Below are 24,869 nucleotides of genomic sequence, written 5' to 3'. Positions count from 1 at the left end.
AGCCAGTTCCTGATCCAAACCACTAAATCACCCTCAATCCCATGTGTCCGTATTTTCTGCAAAAGCTTACCATGGGGAACCTTATCAAACACTTTGCTGAAATCCATATACACCACATCAACCGCTTTACCTTCATCCACCTCTTTGGTCACCTTCTCAAAGAACTCAATAAGGTTTGTGAGGCACGAACCTACCCTTCACAAAACTGTGCTGACTATCCCAAATCAAATTATTCCTTTCTAGGTGATTATAAATCCTATCTCTTACAATCCTTTCCAATACTTTGCCCACAACAGAAGTAAGGCTCACCCGGTCTATAATTACCAGGGTTGTCCCTACTCCCCTTCTTGAACAAAGGGACAACATTTGCTATCCTCCAGTCTTCTGGCACTGTTCCTGTAGACAATGACGACACAAAGATCAAAGCCAAAGGCTCTGCAATCTCCTCTCTAGCCTCCCAGAGAATCCTAGGATAAATCCTATCCGGCCCAGGGGACTTATCTATTTTTAACCTTTCCAGAATTGCTAACACCTCCTCCTTATGAACCTCAATCCCGTCCAGTCCACCAGCCTGCATCTCAGTACTCCCCTCGACAACACTGTCCCTCTCCAGTATCAATATTCATTTAGTGCCTCTCCTACCTCTTCAGACTCCACGCACAACTTCCCACTCCTGTCCTTGACTGGCCCTAATCTTACCCTCGTCATTCTTTTACTCCTGACATACCTATAGAAAGCTTTAGGGTTTTCCTTGATCCTACCTGCCAAAAACTTCTCATGTCCCCTCCTGGCTCTTCTTAACTCTTTCTTTAGGTCCTTCCTGGCTAACTTGTAACTCTCAAGCGCCCTAACTGAGCCTTCACGTCTCATCTTAACATAAGTCTCCTTCTTCCTCTTCACAAGAGATTCAACCTCCTTAGTAAACCACGGTTCCCTCACATGTCTGCTTCCTCCCTGCCTGACAGGTACATATTTATCAAGGACGCGTAGTAGCTGTTCCTTGAACAAGTTCCACATTACAATTGTGCCCATCCCCTGCAGTTTCCTTCCCCAACCTATGCCACCTAAATCTCGCCTAATCGCATCATAATTTCCTTTCCCCCAGCTATAACTCTTGCCCTTTGGTATATACCTATCCCTTTCCATTGCTAAGGTAAACGTAATCGAATTGTGGTCACTGTCACCAAAGTGCTCATCTACCTCCAAATCTAACACCTGGCCTGGTTCATTACCCAGTACCAAATCCAATGTGGCCTCGCCTCTTGTTGGTCTATCTACATACTGCATCAGGAAGCCTTCCTGCACACATTGGACAAAAACTAAATTACTTGAACTACTGGCGAATGCTCTACGGACGAATGGAGCGGTAACTAGGGGGCATAACTATAGGGTTCATGGTGGGAGATATAGGAAGGATATCAGGGGTAGGTTCTTTACGCAGCGAGTGGTTGGGGTGTGGAATGGACTGACTGCAGGGATAGTGGAGTCAGAAACTTTAGGAACATTTAAGAAGCTATTGGATAGGCACATGGAGTACTTCAGGATGATAGGGAGGAAATAGCTTGATCTGGGTTTCAGACAAAGCTCGGCACAACATCGTGGGCCGAAGGGCCTGTTCTGTGCTGTACTGTTCTATGTTCTATGTTCTATATAGCTTTTCCAGTCAATATTTGTAAAGTTAAAGTCCCCCAGAACAACTACCCTGTTACTTTCGCTCCGATCCAGAATGATCTTTGCAATCTTTTCCTCTACATCTCTGGAACTGTTCGGAGGTCTATAAAAAACTCCCAACAGGGTGACCTCCTTTACTTTTTCTAACTTCAGCCCAAACTACCTCAGTAGATGAGTCCTTATCAAATGTCCTTTCTGCCACCGTAATACTGTCCTTGTCTAACAATGCCACACCTCCCCCTCTTTTACCACCTTCCCTGCACTTACTGAAACATCTAAACCCTGGAACCTGCAACAACCATTCCTGTCCCTGCTCTATCCATGTCTCCGAGATGGCCACAACATCGAAATCCCAGGTACCAACCCATGCTGCAAGCTCACCCACGTTATTCCAGATGCTCCTGGCGTTGAAGTATACACACTTCAAACCACCTTCCTGCCTGCCAGTACACTCCTGCGACCCTGAAACCTCATCCATGACCTCACTACTCTCAACCTCCTGTACACCGGAGCTACAATTCAGGTACCCACCCCCCTGCTGAATGAGTTTAAACCCTCCCGAAGAGCATTAGCAAATTCCCCCCCCCCCCCCCCCACCCCCCCACCCCCCAAGATATTGGTACCCCTCTGGTTTAGGTGCAGACCATACTGTTTGTAGAGGTCCCACCTACCCCAGAAAGAGCCCCAATTGTCCAAGTATCTGAAACCCTCCCTCCTGCACCATCCCTGTAACCATGTGTTCAACTGCTCTCTCTCCCTATTCCTCTCCCCACTATCACGTGGCACGGGTAACAAACCAGAGATAACAACTTTGTTTGTTCTAGCCCTAAGCTTCCACCCTAACTCCCTGAATTTGTGCCTTACATCCCCATCCCTTTTCCTACCTATGTCTTGAGTGCCTATGTGAACCACAACTTGGGGCTGGTCCCCCTCCCCCTTAAGGATTTCGAAAACACGATCCGAGACATCGCGGACTCTGGCTCCTGGGAGGCAACACACCAACCGCGAGTCTCTCTCGTTCCCGCAGAATCTCCTATCCATCCCTTTAACTATGGAGTCCCCAATGACTAATCCTCTACACCTCTCCCCCCTTCCCTTCTGAGCAACAAGGACAGACTCTGAGCCAGTCACCTGTACACCATGGCTTACCCCTGCTAAGTCGTCCCCCCCAACAGCATCCAAAAGTGTACTATCCCCAATTTCTACTACATTTCTTGTTTCTCCCCCAACTTGGACGGCTCCCTGTACCTTGGTGCTGTGGTCAGTTTGCTCATCTTCCCTTTCCCTCCCCTTCTGAGCTGCCGGGCTGGACTCTGCGCCGGAGGCACGGCCACTGTTGCTTCCCCCAGGTAGGCTGCTCCCCCCAACAGCACTCAAACAGGAGTACTTATTTTTAAGGGGCACAGCCACTGGGGTACTCTCTAGTACCTTAACCTTCCCATTCCTAACCGTGACCCACTTGTCTGTCTTCCGTGGCCCCGGTGTGACCACACGCCTGTAACTCCTATCTATCACCTCCTCATTCTCCCTAACCAGACGAAGGTCATCGAGCTGCAGTTCCAGTTCCCTAACATGATCCCTTCGGAGGTGCGAGAGAGGGCGCGAGTGTGTGAGTGAGTGAGAGTGAGTGAGAGCGAGTGTGTGAGTGTGAGAATGTGCGTGAGTGAGTGTAAGAGTGTGAGTGTATGTCTGTGTGTGTGTATGTATGTGTGTAAGTGTGTGAGTGTGAGAATGTGCGTGAGTGAGCGAGTGTAAGAGTGAGTGTGTGTGTGTATGTGTGTAAGTGTGTGTGTGTGAGAATGTGCGTGAGTGTAAGAGTGTGAGTGTGTGTGTATGTGTGTAAGTGTGTGAGTGTGAGAATGTGCGTGAGTGAGTGAGTGTAAGAGTGTGAGTGTGTGTGTGTATGTGTGTAAGTGTGTGTGTGTGAGAATGTGCGTGAGTGAGTGTAAGAGTGTGAGTGTGTGTGTATGTGTGTAAGTGTGTGAGTGTGAGAATGTGCGTGAGTGAGTGAGTGTAAGAGTGTGAGTGTGTGTGTATGTGTGTAAGTGTGTGTGTGTGAGAATGTGCATATGAGTGAGAGTGTGTGTGTAAGAAAGTTAGTGATTGAGTGTGTGTTTGTATGTCTGAGTGAGTCTGTCGGCCTGTGTGTGAGAGTGCGTGGCTAAGTGCGCACGGGCGATTGCGTGTGGGCAAGAATGCTGGGATTTTGTGTGTGTTAAACCTCAATGTTCTGCATTTTGTTCCCTTTATTAGAAGGCAGCAGCAGCAAGGTGAGAAGTGAATGATGGTGTGGTGCAGTCACTGGAGGAAGAAGCACACATCGCTCATTTTGGATGATACAGTGTCGTGGGGGTTTGGTACCTGCCGGATTCCTATCGGTGCATTCCCCTCCTGTCAGTGCCGTCGGCAGCATGAGAAATCCTATCGCCGAAGCATCTGAAAAAAACGTAAAGATCCGGTCCCCAACCTGGACAGGAGCAGGCAAAAAGCGAGAGGTGAAGGACACAAACTGAACATGTAATCTATCCCCCCTCTAACACCTGATCATAAAGCAGGCACAGCCAGCGGGAAGGTGGGTAGAAGGTTGATCTTTATTGCAAGGGAGATGGAATATAATAGTAGGGACAACTGCACAGCGCCTTTAGTGAGACTCCACTGAGAGAACTGTGTACATTTTTGGTCTCCTTGCTGAAGAGCCATGGATAGAAAGCAGTTTCAAGAAAATTCACTCGGCTAATGCCTGCGATGAAGGGGTTATCGAGTGAGCCAAGGCTGGGCAGGTGGGGTCAATGCTCATTGGAGTTCAGAAGAATGAGAGGTGATCTTATTGAAACATGTCAGATTCGGAGGGGATTGACCCTTGACAGATAGCAGCTGAAAGGATGATTGCCCATGTGGGAGAGCCTGGGACCAAGTAAAAATGAGGGCTCTTCCATTTAAGTCGGGGGTGAAGAAGAATCCTAATTTTCTCTCGGGGATTTTTGGAGTCTGGAATTCTCTCCTGCAGCGAGTAGTGGAGGTTGGGTCATGAAATATATCCCTAACCGAATGAGACAGATTTTTGACCTATAAGGGAGTTCGGGGTCATGGAAGGGAATGAGCAAGCTGGTAAATGGAGGGAAAGCCAACATTCAGATCAGCCATGATCTTACCTGCAAGGATATTTGACCCAATGCGATTGCTAAAGTTGAAATCGTGCTGCCAGAGGGATCAGGCTTTAAGCAGAAAGATGACAGACGTATGAAAAACAGTTCACACGGGGTACATTTTTTTGTCTATATTCACTTACAGGGTGTGGACGTCACTGGCTAGACCCAGCATTTATTGTCTATCCCTAACTGCCCCTTGAGAAGGTGCTGGTGAGCCGCCTTCTTGAACAGCCGCAGTCCCTGAGGTGTCAGTACACCCACAGTGCGGTTAGGGAGAGGGTTCCAGAATTTTGAACCAGCGACAGTGAAGGATATATTTCCGAGTCAGGATGATTTGGAGGGGAACCTCCCGGCAGTGGTGTTTCTGGGTATCTGCTGTTCTTGTCCTTCTAGACAGTAGTGGTGGCAGGTTTGGAAGGTGTTGCCAAAGGAATATTGGTGAGTATCTGTTGTGCATCTGGCAGATGGTACACACAGATCACTGTGCGTCGGTGGTGGAGGGAGTGAATTTTGGTGTATGGGGTGCCGGTCAAGCGGGGCTGTTTTGTCGAACTTCTTGAGCATTGTTGGAGCTGCACTCAACCAGGCAAGAGGGGAATAGCTGAGAAGAGGAGGAACCTTTACATTATAGTCATGGCAATAAAATCTGATTTAAGGTAAAGGACTGGTTTCAGATTCATCCTTTCCTCAATACATGACCATTTTATCATAGAATTCCTACAGTGCAGAAAGAGGCCATTTGGCCCGTTGAGTCTGCACTAACCACAATCCCACCTAGGCCATATCCCCATAACCCCATGTATTTACCCTGGTAATCCTCCTGACACTAAGGGACAATTTGGCATCATCAATCAGCCGAACTCGCACATCTTTGGACTGTTTCTTTTTATTATTGGCACCGTGAGGACTGTAGTGGCATTTTTTTGTTGTGTAGAACATAGAACAGTACAGCACAGGCCCTTCGGCCCTCGATGTTGTGCCGAGCTTTGTCCGAAACCAAGATCAAGCTCTCCCACTCCCTATCATTCTGGTCTTTCTTGCCTTACTGGCATGAAAATTTTGCTGTTGGTGGTTTGGTAGCTAGAAGCAAGCCGTGGCTCTATCTCTATCTCAAGGAGTGCTGCGAGCTACAGGACGGTGAAGTCAGAGTTTCAATTCTCCATTCAAAGGACTAATTCACAGCAGGGTTTACAGGATCCAGCATCACATGAGCATATGTATTTTCTGTGCTAAATCAAAACCTGAGGTGCATGTTAGTAAAAATATTGTGTTGGAACAGTAATTGTAGCTGTTAAGGTTTATATATCATGGTTGTTTTTATTCCTTGTTTGTAATTGGTAAAACGTTATTGCTAATTGTCTTATTATATGTTAACTATATTCTTAATTAAACTTTGTTTGATAAAAGTTCCCCATTGGGTCATTCGAATCATACCTGGAGTGAAACATTTAATACTTACCCGTGCCAAACTTCAAAGTGCTAAACATGTGACCTAGGCTGAGTCCATCAAGCACTTCAGAGTTTCTGACCTCGATCATAACTGGGGGCTCGTCCAGGATTAAAAACTATATTCTTTGATTGATTTGGGATTATTGCACTCAACGACAATGAGCAGTGAGCATATTTGTGTTTTCTTTTCACGTGTTGTATTCAGGTTTAAATAGGAAGCGCCTTTTGAATAATGGCTCTTTCAGATGCTCAGAAGTTCCTGGGAGTGAAAGAAGTCACTCAGGGTGGTTTACAAAAGGTGACCAAAACAAAGCTTTTGGAATTGGCTAAAATATTGCAGTTGACATTACCTGACAGGATAAAAGGGGGAGATAATTGTGATGATAGCTCAGCATTTAAAATTGCCAGAAACAGTCAGAATCATTGGGAATGGCTAAAATTCAATTACAAATGATGCAGCTTGAACATGAAAAAGAATTAAAGCAGTTTGAATTTTAAATAAAAGAGAGAGAACAGCAAAAGCAAATGATGCAATTGCCATAGAAAACGTCAGAGAAAGGGAGGAATAGCAAGCAAAAGAATTGAAACAGTTTGAATTGCAACAAGAAAAAGAAATGTGACTGCTTGAATTACAGATAAGGGCAAAAGAAAGGGAAAGGATAATGCTCGCAACACAAAAAGAAAAAGAAAGGATAGCCCGAACAGAAGTAAAAGAAAAAGAGAGAATTTAAATTTCAGAAACTGGCAATAAAAGTGAACATCAATTTAAAATGACGGAGGTAAAGGGAAAAGAACCGTCTGGAAGCAGTGATGAGGACAATGAGAAAGAGCCATAGCGTCATAATCAAAGGCTTGGTGGGAATATATTTAAATATGTTCAAACATTGTATTTGTGAAAGTGGCCAAACAAATGAAATGGCCACAGACCATGTGGGTAATGCTGATTCGAACAAAGTTGGTAGATTAAGCTAGTGGGGTATCAGAGGAGGTATCTGGGAATTATGAGGAGGTGAAAAAAGCCATCCTAAGTGCATATGAACTCGTGCCATAAGCCTACAGACAACCTGGTCAAACATATATAGAATTTGAAAGGATCAAACTAAGTAATTTTGATAGGTGGATAAGAGCTTTGTAAATAGACCAGACATATGAAGCTCTTTGAGAAACTATTATTTTGGAGGAGTTTAAAAATTCACTTCCTGACATAGGGAAATCTCATATGGAAGAGCAGAGGGTTAAAACTACGAGGTTAGCAGCAGAAATGGCAGATGATTATGAATTGGATCATATATCAAAGTTTGGTTTCCAACATCAGTTTCAGCCTGTGAGATAGAAACTGGGCAAAAGAAAAATCCTCAGGTGGCAAAAGTAAAGGAGATCTTGTGGGAGGTAATAAAGACAGTGTACCTCAGGTTAAAAAAGAAACACACCAAGGGTGGAAGAGAAATGAAAAGCCTCAGATGTTTTCACTGTAATAAATTAGGCCACGCAAAGTCTTTACAACAAACGTTGTTTAAGAAAAGCACTGGGAAGACTGACATGGTAAAACAGGATAAGCCAGTGGAGTTTGTTAAAGTGGTAAAGGAAAGTCCAGCTGAAGCTAAAGAGATGCAAAGGAATGTACAGCCTGGTCCGAGGTTGATTGATAAGGTGCCAGATCTCTTTTAAAAAATTACTTTGCTGGGTAAAGTTTACTCAAGTGTACCAGGAGGAGGAATAGGTAAAGAAGTTACAATTTTAAGAGATATGGGAGCAAGTCAATCGTTGATGGTAAGAGATGAGGAGTTGTGCAGTTTGGATTGAGCATTGCCAGAAAAGGTGGTATTATGTGGAATTCAACTTAAGAGTCATGGTCCATTATATAAGGTGAGGTTAGAGAGTACAGTGAAGAATGGTGAAGTGGTAGTAGGAGTAATAGAGAAATTAACTTGTCCAGGAATACAGTTTATCTTGGGTAACGATGTCACTGGATCACAGGGAGTGATGCCAACTGTGGTTGAAAAGCCAGTGGAAAATCAAACAAGTTGTTAAAGGACGCATATCCTGGAATTTTTCCTGATTACGTGGTAACAAGATCACAAAGTCACAGATTAAGATGAGAAGAAATCAAAGAGTGAAAATAAGAAGGTTGAAGTTCAATTATCAGAAACAATTTTTAAATCAGATGGTTGGAAAAAATCAAGAACAGGTGGAGGATGAGGTGGATATTTTTAGCTCGGGAAAGTTGGCAGAGTTACAACAGGAAGATCTGGAAATAAAACAATTGTATCAGAAAGCCTACACGGAAGAGGAATCTGTGTATGCACAAAAATGTTATTACCTTAAAAAATGATGTCTTAATGAGGAAATGGAGACCTTTATATATTCAGGCGGGTGAAAAGTGGGCAGAAGTTCATCAAGTTGCATTATCAGTATGGTAAGAAAGGAGGTGTTGTGGTAGACATGAGGTACCAGTAGGAGGTCATTTTGGAGTAAGGAAAACTCAAGCTAAAATACAAAAACGTTTTTATTGGCCTGGACTGCATAAAGATGTGGTTAAATTTTAATGGCCATGTCACACATGTAAGGTAATACAGAAACCTCAAGCAGTGAAAAAACCAGGACCTTAATAATACCCATTCCAGCATTTGTGAAACCTTTCACAAGGATCTTAATTTATTGCACAGGACTCCTCCCTAAACAAAAAGTGGAAATCAACATCTATTGACTATAATTGATGTGTACGAGGTTTCCAGAGGCCATCCCATTACACCATATTATAGCGAAAAGGAGTGTAGAGAAGTTACTTAAATTTTTACAAGATATGGTCCTCCCACAGAAATACAATCAGATCAAGGATCAAATTTTACATCAAAGTTATTCAAGGAGGCAATGGATAGCTTGGGAGTAAAACAACTTAAATGAATCAGAATCGCAGGGAGTGTTAGAGTGGTAGCCTCAAACTTTAAAGACAATGTTGAGGGCTTATTGTCAAGATTATCCGGAGGATTGGGATAAAGGAATTCCATTTGCTCTTTGCAATTAGGGATGCACCTAATGAACCAACCAAATTCAGTCCATTTGAATTGATTTTTGGTCATGAGGTAAGGAGGCCACTTAAATTGATTAAAGAGAAATTGGTGAGTCAGCATTCTGAGACTATATTATTGGACTATGTATCAAATTTTAGGTAAAGGTTGAATAGAATAGGTGAATTGGCTAAACAACATTTAAAAGTGGCATAGCATGTGATGAAACAGGAAGCAGATAAGGCATCAAAAATCTAGTTTTGCTAGTAGGGATAAAGTTTTAGTATTGTTACCAGTGGTCAGTTAACCTTTAAAAGCAAGGTTTGTGGACCTTATCAAATTGAACAGAAATTGAGTGAGGTGAATTATTTGATAAGTATGCCAGATAGAGGGAAAACTCTCAAGTGTCTTGTGACTATGCTCAGACAGTATTTTGATAGGGAAGGAAAGCAGAAGTAGGATATGTTAGTGGTTATAACTCAGAATGAAGAACCAAATCCAGGTGATTCTGAATTTGAGATCCCTCAAATTAAATTGGATAATGAGGAAGCTATCAGAAATTGGGATAAATTATTGAGTTACTTTCCAGAGGAAAGTTGATATGTGGGGATAAGTTGGGACGAACTAGAATGGTTACACATTAGGTAGTGGTAGAAAATGCTGTTCCAATTGAACAACATCTTTGCAGACATAACCTTTTGAAGTTGGCACAGGTTCAGAAGGAGAAGCTGATGTTTATTCAGTCTGAGATGGAAAAGCCGAAAGTCTCGATCGATAACATAAAACTGGTGAAGGTAGAGGAGAACGAGTTGCTGGACAATAATGTGATTAAAGAAAGTGAGTAGGTATGGAAACTGATACAACTCAAATTGACTCTTTTGGAATCTATTCCTGAGTTGTTCAAATGGCCTGAACATAAATTGCAAGACTGTCAAAAACAGTTCATCATCAATGCAAAGAAAAGTATAGATGACTCACAGTCATATGTAATCCCTAAAGGAGTGAAGAGTGGAAGTATCATAGTACTGTGGATCAAAGGAAAGGACAACAATGTGAAATAAGACTGTTTGCCAAAATTCTGCCACTATCTAAAATGCACTGCTGGCATAATGATTCTGTAGAGTTTGTACAGACGTGGCTATCCAGTGAAACAGTACTGTACACAGCTGGTGTTCGAGTAAATTACAGTGGTTTTCGCAGCAGCGCAACTGCCACAGTGATCTTTGAAGTCGTGGTCGAAATAGGTTCCGACACAGTGGAAGACAATCTGCTGTGTGTCTTTCCCGAAGAAGGTGTAGATGTAGAGCAAACAAAGGATTCGAATTGCTTGGCACAGAAGCTAAGGCCAATTAACAAGAAAGGGGACAGAGATAAAATGACCTTTCTGAATGATCCTGACTACATATAATGTGTTATCCTTCTGATCCTGCCTAGTTCTTGGAGGACAATACCAGAGCCAATTTTGTATCGTAACAGGAAAAAATGAGCTCGGATTTGGAATCAAAGCAGGATTAAGGACTGAAGGAGAATTGTGGAAAGGAGCAGTGATAACATGTGATAAAAAACTCCAGACTGCAAGAAGCGTGTGTCTGTCTCTCACTGGTATTGGAAATTTAGCTCTTGGTGGCTTGGCTAGCCAGTAACTAGAGGCAAGGAGTGCCTCTATCTCTTGGAAGTGGTTTGCTCGCTAAAAGCTACAGGCCAGCAGTGGCTCTATCTCTACCTCGAGGTGTGCTGGGAGCTCCAGGACAGGGAAGTCAGAGTTTCAATTCTCCCATCCAAAGGACTAAGTCACAGCAGGTGTTGCAAAGCTGCAAGATCCAGCATCACATGAGCGTACTTACTTTCTGTGTTAAGTCTGTGTTAAGGAGATGTATGTTTGTAGGGCTGCCTGTGTTGGATCAGTAATCATAGCTGTTAATGTTTATACAATATCATGGTTGCTTTTTTTTCTTGTTTGTAATTGGTAACAGTTATTGCTAATTGTCTTTTTATATGTTAACTGTATTCTTAATTAAACTTTGTTTGACAAAAGCTCCTTCATGGGTCACTTAAATCATAACTGGAGTAAAACATCTTATGTTTACCCGCACCAAATTCAAAGTGTAAGACTTATAGTCTAGGCTGACTTCATAAAACACCTTGGAGTATAACAATTCATAGATATGTCTAAAGGGCTGGAAATGTAATTTGGAAAACGGAAGTTTATAACTTTCATAATTATAAATATTATTAGCACTTGATTATTAATACAGATGCTTAAATCACTGTGGGAATAAGATTGTTGTGCACTTCCCAGGCCACAGAATAAAGAGATAATATAACTTGTTAAACTTGACTCGGACTGAATAAGCCCTTGTCTAAGAGACACTCAACTCCAAATGATAGACCACTATTTAACCAGCCAGGGACCTGGGTTCAATTCTGGCCTTGGGTCATGTCTGTGTGGAGTTTGCACGTTCTCCCCGTGTCTGCGTGGGTTTCCGCCAGGTGCTCCGGTTTCCTCCCACAGTCCAAAGGACGTGCTGGTTAGGTGCATTGGCCATACTAAATTCTCCCACAGTATACCCGAATAGGCACCAAATTGTGCCGACTCTGGGATTTTCACAGAAACTTCATTGCAGTGTTAATCTAAGCCTACTTGTGACACTAATAAATAAACTTAAAACAGTTACTGATCTATACTCAGCCCCCCTCAAGGAAAGGGATATAGTTTGAGCAGAAGCATTGTCTAAAAGCTGAGACAATGTGCGTAATTAGCTAAAAAAAACAATGGGCTTATTCTTATTTAATTATTGACAAGTTATAGACCAATTGGACATATTCCATACAATGGATAAGGTGGGATTTCAATTTGTAAGGTACAAAAAAGGTGTCTCGAGAAGCCATTTTAGGAGGCAGAGTTAGAAAAGAGGAGAGGAGAGGCGAAGAGAGAGTGATGTTTGTGGGGAGCTGTTTTTGACCATTTTCAGTGTGGTCACTTCACGATCTGGTCTGAGAAGGATGGTGAGAAGTCTGTACAATTGTTAAAGTTAAGCGTTCACCCCTTAATGTTAATTACTGCCAATTTCCGTTAATTGACATTTTGCTTTTTACCTTTTAATTATTAATTTTTTAATGGTGAATAAAACTTCTGAATTCACCATTTAAAGTGTTCTTTCTTGCCATATGGTTAGATCTCTAGAGCCTGATGTGATTTGTGTTGGGGGGGGGGATATTACTGAAAACAAACAAACCCCATAAATCTTAGTTTATAGTTCAAAACACTCTTATAATGCCCAGAGTAAGAAAGAACAACGGAGTTTAACAGGGTGGATAAGTTGCATGTGAAGGTAGGGTCTGAACGGATCATTAGCTTAAGAACTTGGCAAACAGCCAAAAGTCAACAGTTGTGAATTTGAAAGGGTAGTTGTAAGTAACACAAGGAGAAAGTTTCGTCCAGGAGCAAGACAGAGCAAACTGGGCTGGGGAGGGAAGGGGAGAGGTGGGCGCAGAGTGACACAGAAAAATGATCAGCGATTGACACTAAAATAAATGTAAAATACTGTGGATGCTGGAAATCTGAAAAAAAAAACAGAAAATGCTGGATAAACTCCACAGTTCCAGCAGCATCTGTGGAGACAGAAACAAGAGTTAACGTTTCAGGACCGTATGACTCTTTTTCACAACTGGAGAGGGGTAAAAAATCTGATGGATGATATAATTGGAGAGGGTGGGTGGAGAAAGTGAAGCAGAATAGATTAGGGATAGATAGAAACAAGTAAACTCCAGTGTTGCACGCATTTTGCTGGAGTGGGGCATCTTGTCCTGCGTGTTAGTTTACATAGAAACTAGAAGCAGGAGAAGGCCATTCGGCCTTTCCATAAGACCATAAGACATGGGAATAGAATTAGGCCACTCGAGTCTGCTCCACCATTCAATGATGGTTGATATTTCTCTCCCCATTCTCCTGCCTTTTCCCCATAACCCCTGATCCCCTTATTAATCAAGAACCTCTCTCTCTTAAAGACACTCAATGACCCGGCCTCCACAGCCTTCTGCGGCAAAGAGTTCCATAGATTCACCACTCTGGCTGAAGAAATTCCTCCTCATCTCTGTTTTAAAGGATCGTCCCTTTAGCCTGAGGTTGTGCCCTCTGGTTCAAGTTTTTCCTACTAGTGGAAACATCCTCTCCACATCCACTCTGTCCAGGCCTCGCAGTATCCCGTGAGTTTCAGTAAGATCCCCTCTCATCCTTCTAAACTCCAACGAGTACAGAGCCAGAGTCCTCAACCGTTCCTCATACGACAAGCTCTTCATTCCAGGGATCATTCTTGTGAACCTCCTCGGAAGCCTTTCCAAGGCCAGGACATCCTTGGGCGGCACGGTAGCACAGTGGTTAGGGCGGCACGGTAGCACAGTGGTTAGCACTGCTGCTTCACAGCTCCAGGGGCCTGGGTTCGATTCCCGGCTTGGGTCACTGTCTGTGTGGAGTTTGCACATTCTCCTCGTGTCTGCGTGGGCTTCCTCCGGGTGCTCCGGTTTCCTCCCACAGTCCAAAGATGTGCGGGTTAGGTTGATTGGCCATGCTAAAAATTGCCCTTAGTGTCCTGAGATGCGTAGGTTAGAGGGATTAGTGGGTAAAATATGTAGGGACATGGGGATAGGGCCTGGGTGGGATTGTGGTTGGTGCAGACTCGATGGGCCGAATGGCCTCTTTCTGTACTGTAGGGATTCTATGATCTATGATTCTATGATCCTTCCTTAAGAGACGGGGCCCAAAACTGCTCACAATACTCCAAATAGGACCTGACCAGAGTCTTATACAGCCACAGAAGTACATCCCTGCTCTTGTATTCTCGCCCTCTTGACATGAATGCTAACATTGGTTTTGCCTTCCTAACTGGCAACTGAACCTGCACGTTAATCTTAAGAGAATCTTGAACAAGGACTCCCAAGTCCCTTTGTGTTTCTGATTTCTTAAGCATTTCCCCATTTATAAAATAGTCAATGCCTCCATTCCTCCTTCCAAAGTGCATCACCTCACACTTTTCCACATTGTTTTCCATCTGCCACTTCTTTGCCCACTCTCCTAACCTGTCCAAGTGCTTCTGCAGCCCCCCTGCTTCCTCATTACTACCTGTCCCTCTACATATCTTTGTATCATCTGCAAACTTAGTAACAGTGCCTTCAGTTCTTTCTTCCAGATTGTTAATATATATTGTGAAAAGTTGTGGTCCCAGCAGCAACCACTGAGGCACACCACTAGTCACCGGCTGCCATTCTGAAAAATATCCCTTTATCCCCACTCTCTGCCTTCTGCCAATCCTCTATCCATGCCAGGATCTTACCCTTAGCACCATGGGCTCTTAACTTATTTAACAGTCTCCTATGCGGCACCTTGTCAAACGCCTTTTGGAAATCTAAATAAATCACGTCCACTGGTTCTCCTTTATCTAACTTCCTTGTTAACTCCTCAAAGAACTCCAACAGACTTGTCAGACATGACCTCCCCTTGACAAAACCGTGCTGACTCAGTCCTATTTTATCATGCATTTCCAAGTCCCCTACGATCTCATCTTTAATAACATACTCTAAAATCTTGCTAAAGTCAGGCTAACCGGCCTATAATTTCCTGTCTGCTGCCTCCCTCCCTTCTTAAACAGCGGTGTTACATGAGCTACTTTCCAGTCCTCTGGGACCCTTCCTGCTTCCAGTGATTCCTTCGATCCTGCTCCTGGCTGATCATCCAATTCAATATCCTGATCCCCCCCTTTCCTCCCATACTCCTTGATCCCTTTAGCCCCATGAACTATATCTAATTTCTTCTTGAAATCACACAATGCAAACTCTCCCCATTTAAATGTCAGCTTTCACTTCAAAGACTGGCATCAGAAGGGTAGAAATCTGTTACAGCTGGACAGAACCCGGAAACAACCCCATCGAGGATACTGCGATCGGGTCTGGCTGTCTCAAAGCTGTGGATCGTCCCCGGAGTGGCACTGTACAGGTTTCCCAGGATCGGATCAAGGCGAAAGGATGAACTTGGTTTTCAAAATGAAGGAGGTGATCACAAATTTTCAACTCACCTTATAGACATCCCTGGATACCGCCGAGATCTGTATGGAAAAGACAGAAAATACTGTGATGATTATATACCAACTGGAAGGAACACCTCTTAATTTGAGAGGTCAGTGTGGAGATTGGGGGATGGGAGTCATGTACGTTTGCATGGAGGGGCTTGCACCCTCTTGAACCTGAGCTTATCTCTCCACTCCAGCCCTACAATGATCATCCTTGTGTTCAAATCCCTCTGTGGTCTCACCTCTCTGTCTCGGCAATCAGTTTACTTATTAGTGTCACAAGTAGGCTTGCATTAACACTACAATGAAGTTACTGTGAAAATCCCCGAATCACCAGATTCCGGCGCCTTTTGGGTACACTGAGGGAGAATTTAGCATGGCCAATGCACGTAACCAGCACGTCTTTCGGACTGTGGGAGGAAACTGGAGCACCCAGAGGAAACCCACGCAGACACGGGGAGAACGTGTAGACTCCACACAGACAGTGACCCAGGCTTGGAATCAAACCCGAGTCCCTGGTGCTGTGAGACAGCAGTGCCAACTGCTGTGCCACCGTGCTGCCCAACATGGCCACAGAACTTCTGTCAGATCTCTGTGTCTTTCCAGTTCTGGTCTCTTGCACATCAGCAACTTAATTATTTAGTTAGTTAATGGATAGATGCAAAAATCTCCTGTAGCACAGCCAGCAATTGTGAAAGCTCAGAAAAAGCTATGTTAATACAGCCCCTGCCAGCACCACAGGACGTCCCAAAGGGCCTGCAAGGTTGGTCATGTTTTTCATGCAGGAAATACAATTCCTGATTTGCATACAGCAAGATCCCAGAGCCAACAATGGGATCATTATCAGCTAACCGGAGTGAATTTGATTGACAGAACAGATTTCTCTCTGTCCCATGTGGAATCTCCAAGTAGATTTAAGTCTCCTGGATCTCCGATGTGGCGAATCAGAATCCGTTTGGATCATACTCGCTCTGCATGTTTAGCATCCCAGGAAATACCATCCGCCTCTGAAGCCACCTTCACAAACACACAAACTCTCCTTCACTCTGCCCCAAACGCCACCCTCATCCAGTAACTCCTAAAGCCCCCTCTACTCAGCCTCTTCTGCTCACCCCGAATGCCGCTCCACTTAACCCACAAACACCTCTCTGCTCACCCCCTTGCCCCCAGTGAGTGAGGACAGGACAGGGCATCCCGTGAGCAAGGATGGGAGAATCACACGAGCGCAGATAGGATGAGATATCCCGCAAGCACAGACCAAGCAGGGGAATCTAACCAGCGCAGAAGCAATAGGGGGACCCTGTGATTGCGGACAGGATAGGGCGATAACGCAAAGATGATGGAGTCTCGGAAAGCAATCCCATCATGTGAAGCTTAGCAGCACAGGATTGCTGGTGACAGAGTATGGCCTTACCCAGCTGCCGTTTTGCTGCTCCGAGGGCACAACGAACGATCCTCTACCAAACTGCGAAACCAGCAATGGCAATCTCTCTCTGCTGATGGACTGTGGTGTGAGAAAATAATTTGTTTTTGCTGCAAGAGAAAGACAATGTTTCATTCGGATTTCTGCACAATGATTTCTAAACATTGCTGCACACATTACACAACCTGTATCACCAGTAACAAAAACTCAGCCCCACAATGGGACAGGAGCAGAGGCAGCAAAGAGCTCTCTCTGATAGAGGAGTTACTGTATATACTGTCACTGGGGAGGTGATGACCAAGTGTTATTATCACTAGACTATTAATCCAGAGACTCAGCTAATGTTCTGGGGACCCGGGTTCGAATCCCGCCATGGCAGATGGTGGAATTTGAATTCAATAAAAAAAATCTGGAATTAAGAATCTACTGATGACCATGAAACCATTGTCGATTGTTGGAAAAACCCATCTGGTTCACTAATGCGCTTTAGGGAAGGAAATCTGCCGTCCTTACGAGGTCTGGCCTACATGTGACTCCAGAGCCACAGCAATGTGGTTGACTCTCAATTGCCCTCGGGCAACCAGGGATGGGCAATAAATGCTGGCCAGCCAGCGATGCCCATGTCCCACAAATAAATTTTTAAAAATTCATCTGCAAAGTTTATATAATTCATGTATGGCAGGTGGGCATTGGTGGCTGGGCCCAGCATTTATTGCCCATCCCTAATTGCCCTGGAGAAGGTGATGGTGAGCTGCCTTCATGTTCTTGAAACGCTACAGTCCCCGAGGTGTAGGTGCTCCCAAAGTGCTGTTAGGGAGCGGCGGGGGTGGGGATTCCAGAATTTTGACCCAGCGACAGTGAACAAAAGAAAGAGATCTTAAACCCATCTGCCCTATCACACCCTGTAAGAATTTTGTACGTTTCAAAATGATCACCTCTCATTCTTGAAACTCCAGCAAATAGAGGTCTAGTTTCCTCAATCTCACCTCATAAGACAATTTTCCCACCCCAGGGATTAGTCAGGTCAACCTTTGCTGCACGCTGTCCATGGTAAGTATATCATTCCTTTGATAAAGTTACCAAAACTGTCCATGATACTTCAGGTGAGGTCTCACTAAAGCTCTGTGCAAATGCACCAAGACATCTTTACTCCTCTCCTCCTACCCCCGGCAACGAAGGCCACCTCCTTGCTTCTCTGAAGAACAGTCGGATGGACTCATAGCATCAACTCAGCTTCTCAGATGCCGCCAGATCAGCTCAGCTTTTCCGGCACTTTATATTTTGATTTCAGACTTCCAGCTGCCACCCCTGTCTTAAAACCTACCTGATCGACCCAGGTTTCAGCTGCCTTTTGTATTGGGGCTCAGTGTCAAATATTGTTTGATAACAACTTGTGAAGCACAGTGGGAAGTTTTACTCTAAGCTGCTATAGAATTGCAAACTGTTGTTGTTGCTCTGGAAGTGTCTTTAGTGTTACTTACGGTTGTTAACAATTACACAGAAGAGAGTGCCCATATCGCCCTCGTTGATAACAGTCTGGAAAGGGCTGTTACTGGTGAAGATCACCGATTCCTCGATGCAAACCTGGCTAACAACCCTAGAGGTGAAAGAGAAGAGAGCAATGATTGCAGCCATTTGAGACAGGCAATGGAAGAGGATTAGTTAGTAATGAGAAGCAATTCAACCACACAACACACTGAGCTCATCCCCAAAATGCCAGGGATCTGAATCTGGTAACAGAAGACCATTCAGCCCCTTTCGAGTCTGTTACACAGTAACAGGAGGAGGCCATTCAGCCCCTCTCGAGCCAGTTACACAGCAACAAGAGAAGGCCATTCAGCCCCCCTCAAGACAGTTGCTAAAAGAGGTGATTCCCCTCCCTGCCGAGCCTGTTACACAGCAACGAGGGGAGGCCATTCAGCTCCCTCTTGTGCCTGTTCTACAGTAATAGGAGGCCATTCAGACTCTCAAACCTGTTACACAGGAACAATAGGAGACCATTCAGCCCCTCCAGCCTGTTACACAGGAAGAGGAGGAGGCCACTCAGCCAATTAAGGCAAAATGCTGGAATCTATTCTTAAGGACATAACCGGGCACATGGAAAATTAAAATATTATGAAGTGAGTAAACGAGGAATTCTACAAGGGTTGACAAATCTAATAAAGAGTGTGCTAAGAACTTAATTATACTTCGACACTAGTGGATGCCACATATTTGGATTTTCAAAGAGCATTTGATAAGGTGCGAGACATAGAGGGATGCAGGTACAAAGTGAAAGAGTGATGATATGGGGCCTGGGTGGGACCAGACCAGGAGTATTATAGAAAGATCTGGCCTCCTTACCTAATACTTGCCCAGAGAGAGCGCAAAAAATGCAGTGGACTGATTCCTAGGAGGTACTATCCGGAGAGATCAAATAAAGGTGAAGTGAAAGGGCAAAAACCTGGCTAGCTGACCACACTGTCAGAAAATGTGAAGTTATGCATTTTAGTCGGAAGATTAAAGTGGCGACTCTGAAATGCTCCTCGGAAACGGCTGAGGAAGCTACTCGGTTCAAGGGGCAATTTGGGAAGGGCAACAAATGACGAACGCACTTAAGAGCAGGAGTAGGTCACTCAGCCGCACTAGCCGGAGCTGCCTCAATACCCAGCACTGGATAGTAACGACACTGACCCCTGTACAGTGCCAGCACTGGATAGTAACGACACTGACCCCTGGACAGTGCCAGCACTGGTTTGTAACAACACTGACTCCTGTACAATACCCAGCACTGGATAGTAATGACACTGAACCCTGTGACAGTGCCAGCACTGGATTGTAACAACACTGACCCCTGTACAAAACCAATAGTGGATTGTAATGATACGGATTCCTGTACATTACCCAGCACTGGATAGTAATGACACTGAACCCTGTACAACACCAGCACTGGATTATAATGACACTGACCCCTGTACGATAGCCGACACTGGATTGTAACAGCCTGACTCCTGTTCATTACCCAGCACTGGATTGTAACAATCATGACTCCTGTACAATACCCAGCACTGGATTGTAACAATCATGACTCCTGTACAATACCGGACACTGAATTGTAATGACACTAAACTTGTACAATGCCCCGCACTGGATTGTAATGATACTGACCCCTCTCAATACCCAGCACTAGATTGTAACAACACTGACCTCTGTATAATAACCAACACTGGATTGTAACAACACTGACTCCTGTACAGTACACAGCACTGGATTGTAACGACACTGACCCCTATACAATAACCAATACTGGATTGTAACGACACTGACTCCTGTACAGTGCTAGCACTAGATTATAATGACACTGACCCCTGTACAATAGCCGACACTGGACTGTAATGGCACTGACTCTGTACAGCGCCAGCACTGGATTGTAACAACATTGACCCCCTTACAACAGCTGACACTGGATTGTAATGACACTGACTCCTGTACATTACCCAGCACTGGATTGTAACAACACTGACTCCTGTACAATACCTGACACTAGATTGTAACAACACTGACTTCTGTACAATACCCAGCACTGGAATGTGACAACACTGACTTCTGTACAATATCCAGCACTGGATTGTAACGACACTGACCCCTGTACAATACCCAGCACTGGATTGTAACGACACTGATTCCTGTACAATACCCAGCACTGGATTGTAACGACACTGACCCCTGTACAAACCCAGCACTAGATTGTAACACTGGCTCCTGTACAATACCCAGCACTGGAGTGTAATGGCACTGAACCCTGTACAATATGCAACACTGGATTGTAAGAAGGAGACAGGTTAGAGTGGGTTAGACTGGCAGAGAAATTGAGATGGCCGGTGTCACATCGGCGGTTCTCGGTAAGAGACCAGAGGGAAGGGTGCAGGTGGAGGGGGAATGCTGGAGGTGGGTGAAAGGGTCCATTGAATGGGGGGAGGACTCCTGCCCAAAGAAGTGAACATGGAGCCGAAAGCGGCAGAAGAAGAATTCAGCATCAAGCTGAGCCCGAAATTCATAGTGATGAGGATGCAATGGTACGAAGCTGAGTCCTTTGCTGAGTACATCATGTTCAGCCTCAGAGGGCATGGTGAATACATGGCAGGGGCTGGGGTTAGGAGGGTTGGGGTCCAAGGGACAGGAAGGGGGAGGGTCCTGGGTGGGCGTTGGCATCGATGAGTTGTTGGAGCTTACGTTCCTTAAGATCTGAAAGGAAGATACAAATTTTCTTGCTAGGATGAGACAAAGAATGAAATAAAACTGGGGATAAGGACAGCTTTGAGATAGAGTGAGTTGGTGCTGCTGGAAAGAGATATCAAGTGTGTGCATTTGGTGGCGCATGGCACTGAATGCGGATCTCAGGATGCGGTGAGAACAGCAGTCTGCGGAACATTGTATGTCCTGGAGATACCTGTAATCCTGGGTGGATTCAAAACATGAGGGAGGGAACTGCAGTTGGAATGGGGTGTGTCAGAAATGGAGACAGTCGCTAAGGAAGGCAATATGGCAGCGAAAGTGAGTTTTGGTAAACACCTTGTGGAACACCAGGAGGGAAGTGGAAAGCAATGAAGGTAGACAGGGTAAAAGAGACAAATGGAAATTCTGACAGAGAAGAGAGCAGTACCTCTTCAGGGTAGACATTCCTGGAAGAGAAGTGGCAGTGAGTTAAACTCTAAGATAAAAGTAAATTACTGTGGATACTGGAATCTGAAACAAAAACAGAAAATGCTGGGAAATCTCAGCGGGCCTGACAGCATCTGTGGAGAGGGAATAGGGTTAATGTTTTGAGTCTGGATGAAGAGAAGAGAGTTCCAGAGACACCACTCACAAATAAATTATCTCTCCTCCTCTCCGTCTTAACTGGGTGCTCCTTTATTCTTGAACAGCGATCCCTAATTCTAGATTCTCCTACAAGAGGAAACATCCTTTCCAATCCACCCTGTCAATAGCCCTCAGGATCTTAAAGGTTTTAATCAAGTCGCCATTTACTCTTCTAAACTCCAGCGGATACAAACCTAACCTCTGCAACCTTCCCTGGTATTAGTCTGGTAAACCTTCACTGAACTGCTTTCAACACATTGACATCTTTCCTTGCATCCCAAGGAGACCAATACCGTGCACAATATTCCTGCTGTGGTCTCAGCAATGCTCTGTACAACTGAAGCATGACGTCCTTATTTTTATCATCAATTCCCCTCACAATGATAACATTCTATTAGCTTTCCTTACTACTTACTGTACCCTCTTTTTAGGTCAAACCAAATAAACAAACTCAGATTAAGTCAGGACAAAGTAAAAGGGGCAGCTCCCCAAAAAGGAGGGACTCATCTTTTGTGATTCAGACTGCCCTCTGAAATGGCATTTGGTTCAGGGGCAAATAAAGGTGGAGCAACAAATATTAGCCTTGCCAGCAATGCCCCCCATCCCACGAAAGAATTTAAAAAGAGGTTACAGAGATGAGGGGGAAGTTAAGGACCAAGCAGGGATCTGAGCATGCTAAAATCAAAGCATTTAAGACACTTACGGTTGACTACCAGGCAGACATGAAGAGAAGGCATTAATGTCCATAGGAGAGCAGTCAGTATCACAGCAGCAGTCCAGTTCACAGCTTCCGTCAATCAGGTCACAGATACAATAGGGAACGGCTGGAAGCAGACACAAAGAGAGAGAGTTCTTAGCAGTGCCTGGACGATCCCAAAGAACAACCCCCCCCTCTCCACCTTTTCCGAATCCACAATCCCTTGCTTCTTCATATAGCAAAAATCCATTTGCAACTTAGACAGAGAAACAGCTAAATCCGATGAGTTCGACAAGGCAGCTGAGGCAAATTGTTTAAAAGAGAGTGATTTGGAACACTCAGTCTGAAAAGAGGGGAGCAAGCAAGATAAAATATAAATAGTTGCAGCTGAAAACTCGACAAATTAGGAGCAGGAGTAGGCCACTTGGCCCCTCAAGCCTGTAGATGTTGGAGGTGAAGGGGAGGGGGGAGAAGGGGAGGGGGGGTGAAGGGGAGGGGGGGTGAAGGGGAGGGGGGGTGAAGGGGAGGGGGGGTGAAGGGGAGGGGGGGTGAAGGGGAGGGGGGGTGAAGGGGAGGGGGGGTGAAGGGGAGGGGGGGTGAAGGGGAGGGGGGGGGAGGGGGGGTGAAGGGGAGGGGGGTGAAGGGGAGGGGGGTGAAGGGGAGGGGGACTAATTGAGATTTGAGATGGGCTGAAAGAGCATGGAAGTCAGCCAATCATTGATTGATTCATTGTAAATTTTGGGCTGTGCCTCATGTTCTGTTTGACGGGATGGTCAAGGACTGAACTGCACGCCCCCCACAGGCATTGCCAGACTCCCTGGTCTGTCCACTTCTCTGCTACCATGTTCATCTCCTGCACGCTCTACATCCCAAATGTCTCTCCTGAGTCAGAGATCAATAGATTGCTAATCAGGGCTTCAGGAATATTGAACAATGACTGGGGTGGGGTGACGGTGTGTGTGTGGAATGACCTCCTCCCCGGAACAGATGCTCCTCTCATTGGAGAATCTAGAACTAGGGGGTCACAGTTTAAAAACGGACACCCACTGAAAAAAGAGATGAGGATACAATCTTCTCTCTGAAGATCGTGAGTCTCTGGAACTCTCTTCCTCAAAGGGCAGTGGAAGCAGTCTTTGAATATTTTTAAGACAGAGCTAGATAGATTAACAAGGAGGTGAAAGATTATCAGGGGTCGGCAGGAATGTGGGTTTGAGGTTAAATCAGATCAGTCATGATCGTATTGAATGGCAGAGCAGATTCAAGGGGCCGAGTGGCCTACTCCTGTTCCATATTTGTATGCTTGTATGTTATCCTGCACATTACCTGCCGTGAGGCTTTTCTCTGTCACATGATCCGGCTTCTCTGGGTCAGGTGTCCCCCTGGTGTCAAATCTCCCGGGTTCAGGGCTCTCGGTGTCAAGAGTGCTGGGGTCAGGGGTCCTATGGTCAGAGGAGCCGGGTTCAGGGGTGCTCTGGTCAGGGGAGCCAAAGTCAGGGGTCCTGAGGTCAGAGGTCCTATGATTAGGGGAGCTGGAGTCAGGGGTCCAAGTGTCAGGAGAGACCAGGTCAGGGGAGCTGGGGTCAGGGGAGCTGGGGTCAGGGTTCCCATGGTCAGGGGAGCTGGGGTCAGGGTTCCCATGGTCAGGGGAGCTGGGGTCAGGGTTCCCATGGTCAGGGGAGCTGGGGTCAGGGTTCCCATGGTCAGGGGAGCTGGGGTCAGGGTTCCCATGGTCAGGGGAGCTGGGGTCAGGGTTCCCATGGTCAGGGGAGCTGGGGCCAGAGGAGTGACGGTCAGGGGTCGTGGGGTCAAAGGAGGCAGGGTTAGGAGTCCTGGGGTCAGGGGTCCTGGAGACAAGGGAGCCAGGATCAGGGGTCGCTGGGTCGGGGGTGGCGGGTCCTGCCGCCTCCCTGCCCACTCCAGGGTCGGATCCGTATTCCGGGCCTCCCTGCGCGGCTGCGGGAGCTGCCTCCAGCAACACGCCCACCACCAGACCGAGGATGACAAACCCAGAGAGACAGAGGGGGACAGACGGAGACATCACCATCATCCGGGACACAGAGAGCCGTCACCGTGGAAACGGCGCGCCAGTGCCGTCATCGCGCAGGAGGCGTGGCCGCGCCCCATCGTGACTCGGAACGGACTGGGACCGCCCATTGAGCGGACTGGGACCGCCCATTGAGGTCACTGGGACCGCCCATTGAGGTCCAGCCTGGAGTTCACTCTGAAGCAGCGGCGTTGGACTGGGATAAACACAGTAAGAAGGATCACAACACCAGGTTAAAGTCCAACAGGTTTATCCTGTACACACAGGATCTGCTCAGATGAGGAGGATCGCAACAGACACTGACAGACGCTGAAAGATGCCCTCATAAGAACAGGATATGGCGCTCAACTCATCGATCGGCGGTTCCGACGCGCCACAGCGAAAAACCGCACTGACCTCCTCAGAAGACAAACACAGGACACAGTGCACAGAGTACCCTTCATCATCCAGTACTTCCCTGGAGCAGAGAAGCTACGGCATCTCCTCCGGAGCCTTCAACATGTCATTGATGAAGACAAACATCTCGC

The 24,869-nt window shown here is 45.7% G+C and overlaps 1 protein-coding gene across 4 annotated transcripts in view; it reads right to left on the bottom strand.

Moving 5' to 3' along the window:
* Positions 1 to 24,387, bottom strand: part of LOC144485998 (tectonic-3-like) — a 60,335-nt gene extending 35,948 nt beyond the window's left edge. For 2 of the 4 annotated variants that reach the window (XM_078204105.1, XM_078204107.1), the window contains exons 1-7: positions 23,622 to 24,348; positions 22,305 to 22,425; positions 18,244 to 18,359; positions 16,754 to 16,872; positions 15,346 to 15,375; positions 4,824 to 4,886; positions 4,033 to 4,138 (exon numbers count right to left, since the gene is read on the bottom strand). In XM_078204105.1, the coding sequence (XP_078060231.1) occupies positions 4,033 to 4,138; positions 4,824 to 4,886; positions 15,346 to 15,375; positions 16,754 to 16,872; positions 18,244 to 18,359; positions 22,305 to 22,425; positions 23,622 to 24,345 (1,279 nt within the window). In that variant the 5' untranslated portion in view covers positions 24,346 to 24,348. Of the gene's footprint in view, positions 1 to 4,032; positions 4,139 to 4,823; positions 4,887 to 15,345; positions 15,376 to 16,753; positions 16,873 to 18,243; positions 18,360 to 22,304; positions 22,426 to 23,621 lie in introns of all 4 variants that reach the window. The other 2 variants (XM_078204108.1, XM_078204106.1) reach the window with 2 other exon arrangements.
* Between the last annotated feature and the right edge of the window lie 482 nt (positions 24,388 to 24,869).

The sequence above is a fragment of the Mustelus asterias genome, unplaced genomic scaffold (genome assembly GCF_964213995.1).
Source record: "Mustelus asterias unplaced genomic scaffold, sMusAst1.hap1.1 HAP1_SCAFFOLD_262, whole genome shotgun sequence".
NCBI classification, from domain to species: domain Eukaryota; kingdom Metazoa; phylum Chordata; class Chondrichthyes; order Carcharhiniformes; family Triakidae; genus Mustelus; species Mustelus asterias.
This window is presented reverse-complemented; position numbering and strand designations above follow the sequence as displayed.